The 19,322-nt window shown below is 47.7% G+C and overlaps 1 protein-coding gene across 1 annotated transcript in view; it reads right to left on the bottom strand.

Annotated features, from left to right (window-relative positions):
* Nucleotides 1-19,322, bottom strand: part of LOC111154883 (mechanistic target of rapamycin kinase) — a 125,347-nt gene that overhangs the window by 94,531 nt on the left and 11,494 nt on the right. Inside the window, exons 7-18 of the mRNA XM_022514821.1 lie at nucleotides 14,872-15,147; nucleotides 14,670-14,778; nucleotides 11,220-11,406; nucleotides 10,113-10,241; nucleotides 9,155-9,399; nucleotides 7,890-8,105; nucleotides 7,338-7,543; nucleotides 2,863-2,985; nucleotides 2,160-2,249; nucleotides 1,944-2,036; nucleotides 891-1,025; nucleotides 525-654 (exon numbers count right to left, since the gene is read on the bottom strand). Of these exons, the coding sequence (XP_022370529.1) occupies nucleotides 525-654; nucleotides 891-1,025; nucleotides 1,944-2,036; nucleotides 2,160-2,249; nucleotides 2,863-2,985; nucleotides 7,338-7,543; nucleotides 7,890-8,105; nucleotides 9,155-9,399; nucleotides 10,113-10,241; nucleotides 11,220-11,406; nucleotides 14,670-14,778; nucleotides 14,872-15,147 (1,939 nt within the window). The remainder of the gene's footprint in view (nucleotides 1-524; nucleotides 655-890; nucleotides 1,026-1,943; nucleotides 2,037-2,159; nucleotides 2,250-2,862; nucleotides 2,986-7,337; nucleotides 7,544-7,889; nucleotides 8,106-9,154; nucleotides 9,400-10,112; nucleotides 10,242-11,219; nucleotides 11,407-14,669; nucleotides 14,779-14,871; nucleotides 15,148-19,322) is intronic.

Genomic DNA, 19,322 nt, shown 5'->3' with positions numbered 1-19,322 from the left:
GAGAGATGAACAGAGGGGATGGGGTGATAATTCACATCTCTCTCATCAGCACCAAAAAGTGGGTATAGATTTGGCCTGTCGACCCTTGACAAAGAATGTGGACAGATGGGGGCACCTGGGTGACTCAGTGGGTTAAAGCCTCTGCCTTCGGCTCGGGTCATGATCTCAGGGTCCTGGGATCGAGCCCCGCATCGGGCTCTCTGCTCAGCGGGGAGCCTGCTTCCCCCTCTCTCTCTGCCTGCTTCTCTGACTCCTTGTGATCTCTGTCTCTGTCAAATAAATAAATAAAATTAAAAAAAAAAAAAAAAAAAAAAAGAATGTGGACAGATGGAAGGACTCTGGACACACTGGGAAGCAGCATCCCTGTTGTGATTCAAGAAAAAACTTGACTTTCCATTCAAAAGTCATGAAGTGGGCCAATACGCTCTAATTTGTTATCCAGCCCAAGGCTCTTTCTAAGCACAGCCAGCAAGGACTTTGTGCGGCAGGAACTTGGCAGTCTTTCACAGCTCCCCTCCACTTACAGGAATCCTGACTTGACTTGGATTCAGAAAGGCTGACAGCAGAAGCATCGCGGGACTGGTCAATCATGCCAATGTTCACTTTGTGCTTGTAGGGATCCAGGGCCCCTAAAAGCCCTAACACACGGATAGCCTAGGTGAGAAAGGGGAGGGGAAAAAGAAAACATTCATCACAATGTCTGGTGTTGGTTTCATGACTACTCCTCCTCTCATGTCCCATGACACCCAGTTCACATCTGAATGACCAGCTAGAAGAACAAAACAGAGGGCAGGACATCTCATCAACACTCCGTCAGAGCACGTTAATGCCACAATCTCTCCGTTCTTCCAGCAAAGTCTTTAAAGAACCAAGTTTGCCATGGTCCCTACCTCTCTCCGTGTCCCCTGGTTCTGCTCAGTCTTCAGAAAATTCAGCAGGACCTCAAGCAAAGTGGGGTATTTCCTGTAGGGCTCCACCACATAGCCAGTGCTGGCCACTAACTGTCCCAGGGTCCACAGAGCCACCTGGACAAGCAACAGAACAATGGTTTGTTGAGCCAGTGAGAGAGAAGAGAAAGCATGGTTTGTACTCTCTGTTAATGACACAAGGAGGTGGGATGCCTGGGTGGCTCAGTCAGTTAAGCATCTGCCTTCCGTTCAGGTCATGGTCCCAGAGTCCTGGGATCGAGTCCCGCATCGGGCTCCCTACTCAGTGGGGAGCCTGCTTCTCCCTCTGCCTGCTGCTCCCTCTGCTTGTATGCTCTCTCTGACAAATAAATAAATAAATTCTTTAAAAAAAAAAAAAATGATGCAACGAAGTGTTAGAGGCTTTTGCAAGAAAAGACGTTTCCAGGACAGGCACTAACCATGAACAGAAATCCTTAAGAGTCTGGGCGTAAAGACAAGGCCACAAACCAACATAACCATCACTAGATAAAGAGATAAAAGAAGAGCCCCACCATTCTCAATGGAAATACACAGTCCTTCCACATCCTGAGTGATTAATGGGAGAAATCAATTTAAAAGGAAATTAAGACTGTTCTTAATTTTGGTCTAGTCATCTACTGACCTCGGTGACCAAACTAAAGGAAGCCAGGGCTGGGGAAGGGTGTGTTGAAGCTCTACTTGCCTCCATAGCCACAGGCCCAGGCTTTCTCTTTCCCTCTTGGGGTTGGGGCTCTGACAGATGACCTGGATTTTCTTTTACCCAGAGGAAAGGCCCCTGGCCAGCCCTGAGGATTACTGAAAGCGACTCCAGGTCAGGATGGCAGCTAATTCTGGCTCCAGATCTTTCTTCATTTTCCTCAACAGATACTTCCGAGTATTTACTGTGTGCCAAGCTTTGGCTCAGGCACTGGCTGGGGGCACTAAGTGACGAAGAAAGGCAAGGGCCCTGGCCTCCCAGGGGCTTGTTCTGTCCAGTCCGGAAGAAGCAGTACGCACCTGCCTTTTGGCCAACAGAGAGGAGTCCTGCAGCATGTCCATGATGGTAATGAAGAGTTCGTCCACCCACTTCCTCATTTCTAGGCCACTAACCTATAAAATGAAAAAGAGGGTGGCAGGTAAGATTAGAGATTACGGCATTACAAAGTATTTTGATTTCCTCAGAGGCTAAACAGTATTCTTTCCATCCTACAGAGAAAGCAGCTGTCCCCTTACCTGAGCCAATTCTCCTATCGTAGCCAAGACATTGTTGATCACACCTGGGTTTGGATCAGGGTCCGGATCTTTCAGTTTCAAAATTAAAGCCTATGAAAAGAAGGGATGATAAAAACGAATGCAGGACAGAATCTACTAGAAACCTTTCTTTCACGTGAGTAAAATTCACCCGAGAGACCATTCCAATCCTAGATAAATTACTTCTAGGCTTTATGAATCCAGGATTTCTCCAGAATGTGGATTCTAAAACTTTCCTCCATACTGAGCCTAGTTAGATGTATGAGAAAGCTGAGAAACGCCTTGAGAAAAACACTTTCCTATGCCTTCTCACACAGTACCTGATCATCTGCCAGATTCACATAAGTTTTGAAAGATTTCAAAAGCTTCTAACATATTCGAATTTTAAAGCTAATTTTTTTTTCACTTTGAAGTACCTATTTTATGCCACTCTCTACCTACTTATCCTTTCCAAGCACATTTGATGATGTGCTCCAATCCCTGTATCTTATCTCTTATAGGGAGAGCCCTTTCCTGCAACTGGTGAGATTTTCACTGTTCTTTCACTAAGAATGCTTGATGTGGCCCCTAACCCTGAGCCTGGGGCCGAAGAAACTATCTACTAAAACAATCCCATTGTCTCAAAGGAGCGGACGTAAGATGACTCACAGAGAAAGTGCCAGCTTCTCTAGCTGCTATGACTTACCTTCAGAATGGGCTCCATGTAGGGGCGGATGAGCCGGGGGGCATTGGAGACCAGGTGCCCCAGCATGCGGGCACTCTGTTCTTTGATTCTTCCAATGCCACTGTGCTCCAGCTCTGTCAGAATCTGCAGGAAAGAAAGGGGTGGCATGGTAGAGAAAGTTCTGGAGAGGAACAGTGTATCGAAGGGGAAACGTGGCAGGGAACCAGAGGAAGGAACCAGAATTGCACTACAGATCAAGGGGCTGCTGGATCCTCCACAAAGGCCAACTGTCGAGTACACAGCAGTGGTGGGAAGAAAGACTGCTGGAAATCAGCCCCAGCCCCCATGGTCCCTCAGCCGTCCCCGAGCACAGCTTTAACAGTATGGCACAGGCCCAAGGGACTGGGAACACCCAACAGGGACAGCGAGAGCCGGGGTCTGCAGAAATGAGGAACAAGGGAAGGGTTCTCTTCAAAAACAATCTTTGTCTGGACAGCAAATCACTAAGGGGGCCTATAAATAATGACAAAGAATCAGAGAACAGTCAGAACAGCTCTGCTATTGAAAGAAATATTAATACTCAGTAGCGGTTTCAGGGACGTCTAGATAAACCCAAACAGTGAGGGATTATACCAACAGAATCCCCTTGGGCCTTGATGAACAGAAATAACAAGTTTGTTCTGACATCCTTAAAACACCAGTAAACCAGCACGTTCTACTCACTGTGACACAGATATAAACAACTTAATAAAGAGAGACTTCTGGCGAGCTGAAGTTGCCAGAAGGAAATCTCTGAACCGTGAGAAAAGTGCATGTTAACTCAGCTACCCAGAGGAAGAGTTTATAACTTAATAATATGTTTTGTCTTAGGTTATTGATTTAATAATTCTGACTTTCTGGATTCCCCCCAGCAGCCCGTTTTCCCCCGTCACAGCAGACAGCAGTGAGAGGGGACAGAGGGGCTGCTGAGAACAGACCCACAGGAGCCAGGAGATGGCTGGCAGGGAGGAAACAGATGCCCGCGAGGAGAGCGCCAATCTCCGGAGCATCAAGGGCCAAATCAAAGATCCCCAAATTCACTTCCAGAGCCAGCAAGCATCCCTGTGCCCTGACAACGATACCCCAGAGCCCCCACTAATGATCGAGGGGCATGAGGAAATGTGCGATACCAAAGCGCGCAAATGTGCGATTCAACTTGTGAAGGTCTGTATCCACGCTTGAAAACAAGAAAAATTATGCACCCAAAACCATAAGACACCTAGCAATAAACCTAACCAAAGAGGCAAAGAATCTATACTCAGAAAACTATAAAGTACTCATGAAAGAAATTCAGGCAGACACAAAGAAATGGAAAAATGTTCCATGCTCATGGATTGGAAGAACAAATATTATGCAAATGTCTATGCTACCTAAAGCAATCTACACATTTAATACAATCCCTATCAAAATACCATCCATTTTTTTCAAAGAAATGGAACAAATAGTCCTAAAATTTATATGGAACCAGAAAAGACCTTGAATAGCCAAAGGAATATTGAAAAAGAAACCCAAATTGGTAGCATCACAATTCTGGACTTCAAGCTCTATCACAAAGCTGTCATCATTAAGACAGTATGGTACTGGCACAAAAACAGACACATAGAGGAACAGAATAGAGAGCCCAGAAATAGACCCTCGACTCTATGGTCAACAAATCTTTGACAAAGCAGGAAAGAATGTTCAATGGAAAAAAGACAGTCTCTTCAACAAATGGTGTTGGGAAAATTGGACAGCCACATGCAGAAAATGAAACTAGGCCTTTCCTTACACCACACACAAAAACAGACTCAAAATGGATGAAGGTCCTCAATGTGAGAAAGGAATCCATCAAAATCCTTGAGGAGAACACAGGCAGCAACCTCTTTGACCTCAGCCACAGCAACTTCTCCTAGGAACATCGCCAAAGGCAAGGGGAGCAAGGGCAAAAATGAACTATTGGGACTTCATCAAGATCAAAAGCTTTTGCACAGCAAAGGAAACAGTCATCAAAACCAAAAGACAACTGACAGAATGGGAGAAGATATTTGCAAACGACATATCAGATAAAGGGCTAGTACCCAAAATCTATTATAAAGAACTTAGCAAACTCAACACCCAAAGAACAAATAGTCTAATCAAGAAATGGGCACAGGACATGAACAGACATTTCTGCAAAGAAGACATCCAGATGGTCAACAGACACATGAAAAAACGCTCCACATCACTCGGCATCAGGGAAATACAAATCAAAACCACAATGAGTTATCACCTCACACCAGTCAGAATGGCTAAAATTAACACGTCAGGAAATGACAGATGCTGGCGAGGATGCAGAGAAAGGGGAACCCTCCTACACTGTTGGTGGGAATGCAAGCTGGTGTAACCACTCTGGAAAACAGCATGGAGGTTCCTCAAAAACTTGAAAATAGAGCTACCGTACAACCCAGCAATTGCACTACCGGGTATTTACCCTAACGATACAAACGTAGTGATCCAAAGGGGCATGTGCACCCGAATATTTATAGCAGCAATGTCCACAAGAGGCAAACTATGGAAAGAACCTAGATGTCCATCAACAGATGAATGGATAAAGAAGATGTGGTATATATATACAATGGAATACTATGCAGCCATCAAAAGAAATGAAATCTTGCCATTTACGACGACGTGGATGGAACTAGAGGGTATTATGCTTAGCAAAATAAGTCAATCGGAGAAAGACAACTATCATATGATCTCCCTGATATGAGGAAGTGGAGATGCAACGTGGGGGGTTTGGGGGGTAGGAAAAGAATAAATGAAACAAGATGAGATCGGGAAGAAGACAAACCATAAGAGACTCTTAATGTCACAAAACAAACTGAGGGTGGCCGGGGGGAGGGGGGGTAGGGAGAGGGTGGTGGGTTATGGACACTGGGGAGGGTATGTGTTATGGAGACTGCTGTGAAGTGTGTAAACCTGGTGATTCACAGACCTGTACCCCTGGGGCTAATAACACATTATATGTTTATAAAAAATTTAAAAATAAATAAATAAAAAGAAAAAAAAAGAAAAATTAAAAATTTGGGGGTTTCAAGGGGTAAGCTCAGTACACGGTAAGTTCGTTCAACAGTGCGTCACTTTCTCCGGTATCAGGAAAACTGAGATGGCCTGATAGCCCGGCGGCTTTTTGTAACCTTCTAGAGGACACAGGCCATGGCTGGCTTGTTCACTAAGGTTTCTGGCACCCAGCAGGACCTGGAAGGTGGAAGATATCCAAAACGTCTATTGACTGAATGAACACACTGATATTCTCATTAGGAAATGTTTCTATATCAGGCTTCTTTAAACAGGATTTGGGTTGGCAGGCTCAACAATGATTTGTTTTCCTTCCCAAAACCTTAGGGATTTTAAAAAAGACTTCAAAGGACGGGCGCTCCTAACACAGGCCAGCAGTTGAAGAAATAAACCACCAGGCTACAAACAGAAGCACCAACATAATACAATCCTCTAATTTGCTGACTGATGACATAACTTACAGTCACTTCAGCTATGATTGTGAATACACCGCGTTTCTCTAGGATGAAAGTTACGTATGTTAATGATTCATCTGTGTTTATGCTTTCTGTGGGTGGGTCAAGAAGCAGATCAAGAGGGAGGGACGGGGTGGAGTCGGGGGACAGGAAAGGACTGGGTAAGGCACACTGAGACCCAGAAGAGGTGGGTGGAAAGAACTCGAGGCAGAAAGGACTGGACCACACGCCACTTGCAAGGAGGCCATTTATGTGTGTAGGTGGAGACAAAAACTGGGGAACCAGGTGTTAGCAGGAATGGAAAATCCTGGGGAGCCTGGCTGGCTCAGTCCGTAAAGCATGCAACTCTTGACTTGGGGTTGTGAGTTCGAGCCCCACGTTCGGCACGGGACCTACTTAAAAAAAAAAAAAAAAAGTCCTAGTAGATCAAGCCACAAGGCCAATCTGAAGCCACCTTTGGTTCTGGCCTTCTAGCTGGCTTAGCTTGGCATCTGATATTATTTAAGAACGAACGCCAGGGATCACAGACCGGGGCGATGAGCATGAGAAGCAATGTTGGAACCGTTCTCGTCCTTGGCCTCTGTGCCAGACCCGGCATCAGTGAGAGCAGGAGAGCGGAAGGACGGTCGGGCGCTGCGAGAGCGAGACACCATCTGGGGGCTGAGCGGAGAGGGCCAAGCAGTGCCATCTCTGGTGACTTGCCAGGAGCAAGAGAAGAGCCGCAGAAGAGGTTAGCTGGGATAGGAGGGCCCCTGGAGTTACACTGCCGGGAGGCTGGAGAGGTAACCGGCACGGGAACTGCAACTGTGAAGCTGCGGGAACAAGCCCTCTTGGCGCCAAAGGTAGCTTTTACCGGGTATCTCGACCTTTGTCTCCCTTCCTGGTCCTCGTCTCTCTTTCCCCCAACCACTCTCACAGTGACAGTCCCTTGGCCATCGCCTCTAGGTTCCACCGTCACACCGTTACCTGGATGAGCATCTTACGCAGGAAAGGCATGACGAAGGCCGGGTTCATGCTGCTGAGCCGCCCCACGGTGCAGATGGCCAGCTCCCGGATCTCAAACACCTGGTCGTTCAGGGCCACAAACAGGGCCTGCAAATTCTCTGCCTGGGCCAGGTGGGCATCGAAGCGCTCATCCAGGGATGCCAAGACACAGTAGCGGATGTCAGGGTCTGCAAGGGCAATTATGCCTTTGAACGCCTCTTCAATGCCATCACCCCTCTGGTCGTTTCCCAGATTCCGTCCCCACTACCTCCAGCTTAGTGAGAGGGTACCACGTACCTTTCTCTCATCTCACCCGTCCAATCTTTTCTGTACTCACAGAAGCAAGGGCAACAGAAATTAAAGACAGATGCTTTTACACCAGTAGGGCTGGAGTAGCCAAGCCCAGCACTTTGGCGGAGACATCAGCGGGCCAAGGCCAAAAGTCTCTAGAGAGGCCATGCAATGCAACTGGCTAAGCCCAACTGCTCCGGGCGCGTAAACTCCCCTAGACCGCTCCTGTCTCATCGGCCGTACCAGGATCTGTTATCCCAACCACGAGCAGCTTGCTGAGCACGTCTGCCACCACCTGCACTGCGGTCTGGCTGACCACATGAGCGTGGCCGCTGATGAGGTGGACGGAGGGTGTGAGCAGGCGGGAGCAGGTACGGGCAGCTTCCATGCGGATCTCCTTGTGCTCGCTGTTTAGGAAATGATCCGCACAGTGGCGGACGAACTGGGTCAGAGAGTGGCCTGGATACAAAGGCAGAGAGAAAACAAAGTCAACCCTGCCGCTCTAGACGGCACGCGCACAACTAGCCAGCTGCGCTTTTCATTTCATGGCTACGAATTCAATTTGCAAGAAGATATTGACCCAGAACGCTTCTCTTAAAAAAGGTTAACAAATGGGTTTCCGATTGGCAGAGAGGCAGAAGGGAGGCAGAGGAGTGGGGAGGCAGAAAAAAGGCATTCCAGCCACCCCCCCATCCTAATCCTTTATTTCCTTCAAAGAATGAATTATTTTGTTTTATTCTGACCCAGACCTTTAGATTCCCAGAGAGTAAAACAATCCTTGGTCAAATTTACCTTGTCTATTTTAGTTCCCAGATCTGAATACCAAAAGACAGTCTGGCATAGGCTGGGTTTAAATAGAGCTACTTTCTATTCATTACAAATACATTATCTTGGGTGTTGATCAGTGCAAGTCGAGGGGCTACAAGAGGGAAACCACAGATGGCTATAAGCATTCAGATGGCATGTTTAGGCTTTTGTACTTGCTTGTTCCCCTGCAGTCTTGATCATTGCCACCTACATGATTTTAAATTTCAAAAGTATTCGTTTTTCTCTTCTGAAATAGATCTCCCTAGGGCATTGATATGCGTTTATCTGCAGCTTAGAACTCCACAGTACAGCACTCTTGAAAATCATACTGCCACAGGAATGGAAATTCTTAAAAGCCTCCCGGCTTAAACATTTTAAAGCATTAAATACCATCTCAGCTTCATGGATGTGGAGGGGATGGGGAACTCCATCTCTGACTTTCTCATCTCTGAAGCATTAATTCCTTGGATCAATGCATAATTTCCCTGAGCACCATCTGCCCCCAAACTCAGGATGGGACAGAGAGACAGAGAGCAGGAATTTACAGCATGCTCAAAGAGCCCAGGAGGCTGAGCTGCTACAAGGTCAGCTACCCAGTCTCCTGGATCCCAGTAAGATCCAGGACTTCTAGGCGCCCTCCTTCTTTTCTTGGGGTTCCCAGCAACACTCACCATCTTGGCAAAGTGGCTGCAATTTCTTACCTTCGAACTCGAAGCTGCCAAGAGTACGCAGAGCCAGAGTAATGCCACCCACATCACTGGCCTCAGGCAGGGCTGTGAGGCCAGGGGAAGCCAGCTGATGGGCCAGGCCCTTGGGCATGCCCGGGTGCCGGAGGGGTTTGTGCATTAGGACCAGGGACAGCATCTTCAGGAGCCCATCCTGGATGTCCTTCTTCAGCTGTGGAATCTGTCGGCTCAGGTCATACAGCACAGCAGTGAGGGCAGGGCTGAGGGGAAGAAAACCAGGCACTTATGGCACTGGACAGGACATTTGCCTGTTCTTGAGAAGAAACAGCCCCTCTTATCCAGCAAGGGGACTGGGGGCACCACTGCTTGGTCTTTAAAGTAGAAAGAATACTATACAATAGAAGAGATGTCTTGAACTCTCTCGGCCGTGTCAGAGATTTCAAAACAATCTACGAATTTCTGGTCTTTGCCAGAACTTGCTTAATATAATTTAGCCACTGCTGAAGACCAAGTCTCAATAAACAATCTGGGAAGCAAACGGGGAGCATCATCCTTATTTTACAGATAAAGAGAACTAAAGCGAGAAAAACCAGGCAGTTTCCCAACGACGCCGTGGACAGCTGCAAACATCAGCTGAGCCCATCTTCTGCGCAAGGCCCAGTGGCCAGAGTGCCTGGTACATGACTCTTTCACTTAACCCATGTGACAACCTTCGACAAGAAGAGCTGCTATTATGCCCACTTTTCAGGTGAGAAAACGGAGGCTCAGAAAAGTTAAGTAATTGGTGAGAATCACACAGCTAACTAGATATGGAACCAGGGTTTGAAACCAGCCTGTGTGTAGTGTGAGCTCTCCTGCCTGTCCAATTTAATGAGCAAACACCCACGCTCCGCTCTATCAACGCTGTCCCATATGCCACGGGTCAAGGCTCGTACTACCCAAGATGGGAGAAGCTCAGGTTGCTGACACCCACCTCAGTCCCACTGCCAGCATGGGCTCCAGCAGCTCCTTGATATCCTGTTGGATGCCTGGCCCCATCGCCCGGGCCAGCATGCTGATACAGGTGAACACTGTGGCATCTACCTGCATGGCCTTCTGTCTCCTGCAGGGGACCAAAAGAGTGGCTACTTCAGACACAATGACATTGTGGGATGTCCCACCTCCAGATCACCTTGGGACAAGGAGGGCAGGGGATCAGGCATAGCCAAAATTTGCTGGTGCCCAGGTTATCTACTGCACAATTCTAGGGGGCGACCACACCCGAGACACTGTAGATTTGAATTTACAACAATCCAGCAGATGGCAGTCATGTATCTTGAGGAAGGGGCCCCTTTCTCGAATTTGCACACAAGGCATCATACGGGTTAGCGGGACTGGCCAAGGTACCTATTTTGGAAGCAAACTTCCTATCAGTGTATATATCAGGGACCCGGGATAGGGCGCATCCATCATATGGAAAGAAATTCTTCTCCCCCACGATGTGAAGGCTGGACTTTAGAATGGGGAGGCTTATCCCTTCACTAGACCAATCCTTGCTACTAACACAGAGGAAGATCAAAACACAGCTTTAGCCAACACTGACCACCCTCCAGCCTTAGAGGAGACACCCCGGCCTCTCCAGCCTGCGGGGTGCTGAAGGTTTTTCTTGTATTCTCTTCACTGGACGGCTACAAGGGGTAGAATAATGCACCTCACTTTAGTGATAAGGAAAAAGTGAGCATTAGGTCCCTTCACTTCTAGTCCAGAAGCTCTCTCTCTTCAGGTCTTACATCAAAAGGCCTTCGAAAGCCGGAGAAAAGGGCAAAACTAAGAGATTCCCAGTTAATTATAATACCGAAAACAGCACTGGCATCTAACGTGTTCACAGGGTATTCAACGTCCCCAAATATTTATATATGTATATGACTTCATTTGAAAAAGGCTGCCACTCCACTGAGGAAGGGTTGAGCTTTGTGTGAGTTGCTACACCCTGGGACTTCATGATAAGGAGAACAGGCTTCAGCTCCATGGAAACTGGGATGGAGCATCCTTCTCCCCAGCCAGATGGGGCGGAAGGTGGAATCATAACAGAGATGCTTACTTATGGGCAAAGTCCTTAGGGGGTAGGGCTGCACGGATGATGTCCAGCACCCGAGGTAAATAGACCTTAAACTCAGATCTCACAGCCACAGAGAGCAGCCCCAGGGCTTGGAAGGCTGCTGTACGTTCCTTCTCCTTCTTGACACAGCTTAAGACATGGTTCATGGTATCTTGGAGGTACTGGGTATCTGATCGTAAGAAAGACAAAGCATATGGCTCAAGGTCAGGGTTGGTGTATATATTAAAGGTCAGAGTTCCTATAAAACACTTAAATATAAGAATAAATCAACGGAGAGGCGCACGGAGGCTCAGTGGGTTAAACCTCTGCCTTCGGTTCAGGTCATGATCTCAAGGTCCTGGGATCGAGCCCCACTTTGGGCTACTTGCTCAGCAGGGAGTCTGCTTGTCCCTCTCCCTCTGTCTCTCCCCTTGCTTGTGCTCACTCTCTCTCTCTCAAATAAATAAAATCTTAAAAAAAAAAAAAAAAGGAGGGGTGCATGGGTGGCTCAGTCAGTTAAGCAGCTGCCTTCTGCTCAGGTCATGATCCCAGAGTCCTGGGATCAAGCCCCACTTCGGGCTCCCAGCTCAGTGGGGAGCCTGCTTCCTCCCCTCCCTCTGCCTGCCACTATGCCTACTTGCACCCTCTACCTCTCTGTCAAACAAATAAATAAATAAATAAAATCTTAAAAAAAAAAAAAAGGAATAAATTAAGAGAGCCTGTTGAAAAAAGGTAAAGAATTTTAGAGGCTGTATTAACGAAAGTCTTAAGCTTGATAATCACTCCTCAGATACATCTTTTAGAAATATTAGAAATGTAAGATTTTTTTCCCACTTGAATTAAAAACAAAAAAACAAAAAACAAAAATCTTAAAGGGTCTCCAAAAACAGTAACATTGCATAATTATCCCCATTAGTGCTACATTTTGAGGGAAAGACTTCATGTTCTTATAAGAAATATATGTTAAATCTTGCTTAAAAACAAAGAGATGATCATCTAAACTATTTTATATTACACTGAAATTTAAAGTAATATTGAATACTGTTGTAATAAACAGGCCACTCTATTCAGCTTAGGCCTGGAAATCACTTTGCTATTACCCAGAGATTTTTGTTATAGTTATATTTAATAGAACAAGATTTAGTCTGTAATTTGGGAAGCCACAAGTGTATTTTCATTAAGTTTCCATCAGCCAATGTGCATGGGTAAGCGATTCTTGGGCAATTTAAGCGAAAGTGTTATTACTCCTCTGAAGGTTGGAATTTCCTGATTTTTGCCTCTTCTGTTTCTTCCCTTCCAACCTGCTGGCCTCAAGTCCATGCACCAGCAGAAAATACAGAGCAAGGAGGCAAGACCACACATCTGCTAGCAAGGGAGGGGTGCCAAGGGCCCCCAGAAGCTCATTTAGGAGGCAGCAGAGTCCAAACAACGTAGATGCCCCCTTGCATTTACTCTAAAGAGAAAAGTCTTCTCTCATGGCTCTCGAGGTCAAAGCACTCTGGGGCTTGAAAACAGAAGAGCGGGGCGCCTGGGTGGCTCCGTGGGTTAAAGCCTCTGCCATCAGCTCGGGTCATGATCCCAGGGTCCTGGGATGGAGCCCCACATCGGGCTCTCTGCTCGGTGGGGAGCCTGCTTCCCCTTCTCTCTCTGCCTGCCTCTCTGCCTACTTGTGATCTCTGTCAAATAAATAAATAAAATCTTAAAAAAAAAAAAAAAAGAAAAAGAAAACAGAAGAGCAAGGTTATGTAATCTTACAATCAGAGCACATCCACGAGGAAAATGGGACTTCTGCACAGACACAGCATTTCAGCAGGGAAGGAGCTGAGGGTGACGTCCTTTGCCCAATTCAGCACCCTAAGAGACTAGGAATTGTTCGAGGTTCCAGCCCAATCTTAGCGTGTTTTTGATACGGCCAAAGCTTACGTGATCGGGAAGTTCAAGCAGTGCCTTCCAAGCTGCAAAGCTTTAAAAAAGTGGCACCTTCCCCATGAGGCCACATGTACGGGGGCTGCTCAGGCTGCATTTCAATGACACATTTTAGTATAATATTTAATAAAACAACAAAGACCCACATCAAAAGAATACACCTAGGGGCTCTCTGAGCCTTGGTATCCTGCTCCCAGGCGGTCCTTTGAACTTACTGGGGTAACTGCTTCTATAGCATGCCAGACTTTGATCAAATTCGGCCTAGTTATTACTTTCTTTTGAACCACAGACTTTCAAACCACGGTTATTTAAAGCCCTACTGCACGGGGGCACGTCTGGTCATTAAAAAGGAGAACAGCTGCTGGGTACCAGGTAGGAAGAATGGAAAACTGAAAAAATACGATTTTCATGGTTTTCCTTTCTCTCTGGTTCACTGATGTTATGTGGCTAATGGTCTCGCCCTTACAAAACACATTCTCATCTCACGCACAGCACGTTGAACGCCAACCATGTATTTTTCCCATTTCATCTGGACTGGGGGGGGCGGGGTGAGAAATGAGTCTGTGTGCTAGGAGGGAAAGGCAGGAGGGTCGGGCTGATCTTCCACTTCCCCTCCTGGCTCTCAGGTGCTCCTGAATGCTTATTAAGCACAGGCGACGTGCACCGTAGGGAGGTGGGAAGAGATGTTCAAGATGGGGTCTCTCCACTGGAGTATCAGCTGGAGTATTACTACCATTTTTAACCTTGACCTTCCTTCTAAAATGGATCTGAAGGCGGGGGGGGGGGGCAGTAAAAGCAGAATAATGGTTTCCATCTACTGGGGCTTACTCTGGCCCTCGGACGAGGTGGTCAGGCATTCACGCAGCTCATCTTATAAGGCAAGGACTGAACTTCCCCACTGACAAGTCATGAAGTGGAGGCCCAGGAGGGTCAAAGAACCTGGCTGAAACCTCACAGTTGAGGACAGAAGTGGGATTCGTCCTAGGTCAGATGCCAAAGCCTTCCCACAGCTGGGGACCCTAAAGGAAGGGGGAGGAGAGTACGCCCGGCTGGAGTCACCCAGGAAGGCCGTGGGGAGAAGCCAGCACCTGAGCTGGGACAGGAGCCAGTGCAAGCCAGGCACAGTCTGTCGTCTCTGAAACCTCCAGGCCCTCTTCCCTGTGAGCGGTGACCAGGAGCCGAAGCAGGCCGGTCACCGCATCCTCCCTGCCCCACAGAGAAGCAACTGCGGAATATCTAAGACCCAAACTGCCCTTCCTTTGCTCTCTCCTAAGCCAGTCATAAACTTATCTTCCATACACACAGAGTTGCTTGGCTCCAGAACGGCCTCCCGGCCTGCACCCTGATTCTCCCTGTGACAGCTGTAGTAACCTTGAACGAGGCGCGGCTGAAATCAGACGGGAGACGAAGACACCAGACGAGAGCCCCGAAACTGACTTCAAACGAGAGGCAGACGTGACTCTTGGGAACGACTTCTATTCGATTTCCCTCCAAGAGGGAATGACACATGTCTGCGGACAACCTCACCTGTGAAGGCAGAAGGTCGAAACGCGGCCAGGCGGGGCAACAAATTAAGGATTGTCATCTGGATCAGCGAGTTCTTGCTATTCCTGCATTTCAGCACCCACTGGCACACCTGAGGGAGGAGGGCGAGTGTTGGTGAGGGATCGGGAGCGCGGAGCTGGGGTGGGGGTCGGGGGGGGGGGGGGGCGGACCTCTCAGCACTTACCTGGTCAAATTTCTCCTCCATCAGGTCTCTACAACACCGACTCTCCACCAGGGTAGATTTTGCTGGGCTGGGGGAAGCCCCAAACCCCATGAGGCCTTGGTGAGAGCTGTACCCCAGCAGTCCCACCAAGGCGTTGGACTGAGGGGGCTGGACAGCCTGGAAACTGGTAAAGGGAGTGATGTGGCGCGGTTTCGTGCCGAAGCCCATGAGGTCCTTGCAGTACTTGTCATGCACCAGCTGCTGCTGTGTGATTTCTTCCATTTCTTCTCTCAGGCGCTGTGTGGTAGGGGGAGGGGATACACTTTACTCACAGGTGCCATCTGCCTAGCCGCTGTGGGCTCTGCAGAGAGACTCGTCTGCCCCACCCTGAAGGGGAACTATTTTCAAAGTGGGGGGTGCCCATTTCTCATCTTTCTGGATTTGCCGGGAACCTTGCAGGGGGTTCTGTTCTAATTCAGGCAGAAGGGCACCACCTACTGAACGATGAAGGAGCAGCAGGGGGCTGGCTGCCAAGGACCCCTCCTTTGGTTTGGGAAAGCTGAGCTGCAAATGGCCCTGACTCCGGACCTAAGGGTGTGGCTGAGAAGCCTCTGGCGACGGTGATGGGCAACTGCACGCCCGGGTCCTGGCAGAGAGGACAGTCTCCTCTCCTCATCAGAAACCCAGGCAGAGGGGCACCTGGGTGGCTCAGCGGGTTAAAGCCTCTGCCTTCGGCTCAGATCATGATCCCAAGGTCATGGGATCGAGCCCCACATCGGGCTCTCTGATCAGCAGGGAGCCTGCTTTCTCCTCTCTCTCTGCCTACTTGTGATCTCTGTCAAATAAGTAAATAAAATCTTAAAAGAAAAGAAAAGAAAAGAAAAGAAAGAAACCCAGGCAGAAACAACTTGGGCAAGTAATTTTCTTGGGATCTGAGGAATTCCGTGGCAGGTGGGGACTAACCGGACTTACTGAGAATTCACATCTATGTCCTAGTCAAAGGGCTGCTTAGTGACAGTCCAAACTGATAAGGACATAAAACAATGCGTTTCTCAACTTCTATACTGTTCTCGACACAGGCATTCTCACTTTTCAGAAATGTTCTGCACTATTATCAAGCTCACCCAGGACTCCGATGCTGCTACATGGGATGGTCAATTCTCAGTCTTCATCTTATCTGACTTATCTGCAGCATTTGATCCAACTTAAGAGTCCCTCCTCTTCGAAAACTCTTTCTTCCTTGCCTTCTTGGATCCCGAGCTTTCCTGGCCCCTTGCATCTCCTCTCTTCCCTGCACCAAGTGCCCCTTGGTCCCCCCTGTGTTGCTCATCTCCTGTCCTTGGGTACCAGGCCCCACCTCTTCTCCAACGACACTAGTGCTCTGCTGGGGAACTAGTCACCTGGTCTCGGGACTTGAAGTCACAGCTATGTGCTGATGACTCCCAAATCCACGTCTCCACCCAGATCCCCCCAAGAAAGACTCAGTGATCTACCCAATGGGTGTCTCAAACTTAACATACTCATAAGCAAACTCCTGACCTTATGCTTCTTCATAAGCAAACCTGCTCCTTCTACCTCAGTCCTCCTGTCTCAGCAAATACCACCCTACCCTCCCAGTCACTCAGGCCCAAAACCTTGACTGCTCTCCTTCCCACTGAGCCCCAAGTCCCAAATTCAGAATCTAGCTACTCCTTGTGCCTCCACAGGTCCCCCTAGGATTCAAGCCTCTGCTAAGGCTGCTGCAGTTCCGTCCTAACAGGACTCCGGACATCAATCAGCCCGGGCCCTGCCGATAATCCACTCAACACCGGGCCACAGCGATCCTTCCAAAACAGGAGTCTAACGTCACTTCACTGCCCAAAACCCCGTAACAGCTTCCCACTTCACACACGCAGTCATACAGTGGCTCCCGAGACCCCACACAATGTATCCCTTCCCTTACACCAGCGTTCCTCTGACCCCATCTCCCGCCTCCTCTCTTCTGTCACACAGCTCAGTCCCAATGGCCATCTCGTTCCCCTCAAAGGCAGCCTGCTCCCGCCCCGAGGCCTTCTGACTACAGAACCAGCTGTCTGGAATGCTCTGCCCAGGTCTCTATTTGTATGGCTCTTTCTTATCTCCTCCACAACTATGCCCAAATGTTATCTTCTAAAATGTAATCCTTGATCCACGCTAGCACCTCCTGGTCTCTTTGCCTGCCCTACTTTTCTCCAGAACATTCAACATCATAAGATACCCTACAGCTGAGCCTTGAACAGCAGGAGCGTGAACTGCACCGGTCCATTTACTGTGGATGTTTCCCCATAAACCCAGTACTTTCTTTCTTATGATTTTACCAGATTTTATTTTCTCTAGCTTACTTTGTTGCAAAAGTACAGTATATTATACACATAACATATTGCAATGTGCGTTAACTGACTGTTTATGTTATCGGTAAAGGTTTCTGGCCAACAGGAGGTTATTAGTAGTTACGTTTGGGGGAATCCGAAGTTACGTGTGGATTTTTGACTGCGTGGGGCGACTAACGCCCAGACCCCTGCGTCGTTCAAGGGTCAGCTGTGTATCTTTTTACTTATTTGTGTATTGTCTCCCCCTGGTAGAACAGAATGTTTTATTCACCGCTGCATTATTCTGGCTCTTAGGACTTGGCGCAGATGACCCATGGCAGGTGCTCAATGAATATCTGTTGAATGAATTATCAAATTATAAAATTATAACCTTACATCTGGTATAGTTCTTTGGAATTGACAAAATTTACAAAGTTCTATTTCATTTAAATCTATTTAGGTGACATTCTGTTCTCCTGGGAGAAAACAGAGATCCCACAGTGGGGAAGGCTACGGTGGAAAGCCCAGGTTATACCTGGGTGGGGAATTCTCTGACGGCGACCATTTACGGAATGCCCACTCTATCAGGCGTCGTGCCAGGCGCTACACGTACAGTCAACCCTTGAACAAGGTGGAGGTTAGGGGCAAAGACACCCCACGCAGTCGAAAATCCACATGTAGGGGCACCTGGGTGTCAGTCGGTTAAGCCTCTGCCTTCGACTCAGATCATGATCTCACGGTCCTGGGATTGAGCCCCGCATCAGGCTCCCTGGTTAGAGGGGAGTCTGCTTCTCTCTCCCTCTCTGCCCCTCCCCCCCACTCACGCTCGCTTACTCTCTCTCAAATGAATAAAATCTTTAAAAATAAGTAAAAATAAGTAAAAAGAAGTAAGCTAAGTAAATAAATAAATAAAAGAAAATCCATGCATTACTTCCTCTTTTTTAAAGATTGTATTTAGGGGCGCCTGGGTGGCTCAGTGGGTTAAAGCCTCTGCCTTCGGCTCAGGTCATGACCCTAGGGTCCTGGGATCCAGCCCCGCATCGGGCTCTCTGCTCAGCGGGGAGCCTGCTTCCTCCTCTCTTTCTGCCTCTCTGCCTACTTGTGATCTCTGTCTGTCAAATATATAAAATTAAAAAAAAATTGTATTTAATTATTTGACAGACAGATGGGAGAGCACAAGTAGGCAGAGCAGCAGGCAGAGGCAGAGGGAGAGGGAGAAGCAGGCTCTCTGCTGAGCAGGGAGCCCAACGTGGGGCTCAATCCCAGGATGCTGGGATCATGACCTGAGCCGAAGGCAGCAGCTTAACCGACTGAGCCACCCAGGCACCCCCATGTGTAACTTCTGACTTCCTTAAAACTTAACTACTAACAGCCTACTGTTGACCAGAAGTCTTACCGACAATAAACAAGTGATTAGCACATATTGTGTATGTGTACTATATGCTGTATTCTTACAAGAAAGCAAAGTAGGGAGAAGGAAATGTTATTAAGAGAATCATCAGGAAGAGAAAGTACATTCAAAATACCATACCATATTTATCTAACACCACACAGCAAAAATAAAAGATAAGGTGAAAAAGAAATTCGTATTTATTTATAATGATTCAGGCACTGATAACAAAGACGCAGCAATAAGACTGTTTTAGGGCAGCTTAGTGACATTGAGACAATTGCTTCATGGTAGCCTAGCCTATACTCTAATGAATGAGTCGTTATTAAATTTTTATGGCATATAGTACTATAGTCACATTCATAATATAGTATTGGAAACACCGATTGACACATTTTTTTTTTTTTAAAAACCCACTTACCTGCGATGACAGGCTGATATGAGACAGGCATACTATACGGCCATGAAATTCTTTGAAAGCAAAGTTACAAAACGGTAAGAAAACCAACACGTTACTAACTTTCACGGTACGGTAAACGTCACTCACCTTACGCCAACACAGGGACAGGCTGTCCACTTCCGCACGAGCTTTACACACGAGGTTCCACACGATCGAGTCTTAGGCAACGACAGTGACATAAAAACACCTCGTACAGTCTTGCTGTACAGTCAACAGATTTTCACACGGAGACTCACAAACACACAGTAGCGAAGTTTGTTAACTAGACGGCACGATGACTATATCTTCCCTATAT

The sequence above is a fragment of the Enhydra lutris genome, unplaced genomic scaffold (assembly GCF_002288905.1).
Source record: "Enhydra lutris kenyoni isolate GAN:26980312 unplaced genomic scaffold, ASM228890v2 scaffoldscaffold38, whole genome shotgun sequence".
NCBI classification, from domain to species: Eukaryota; Metazoa; Chordata; class Mammalia; order Carnivora; family Mustelidae; genus Enhydra; species Enhydra lutris.
This window is presented reverse-complemented; position numbering and strand designations above follow the sequence as displayed.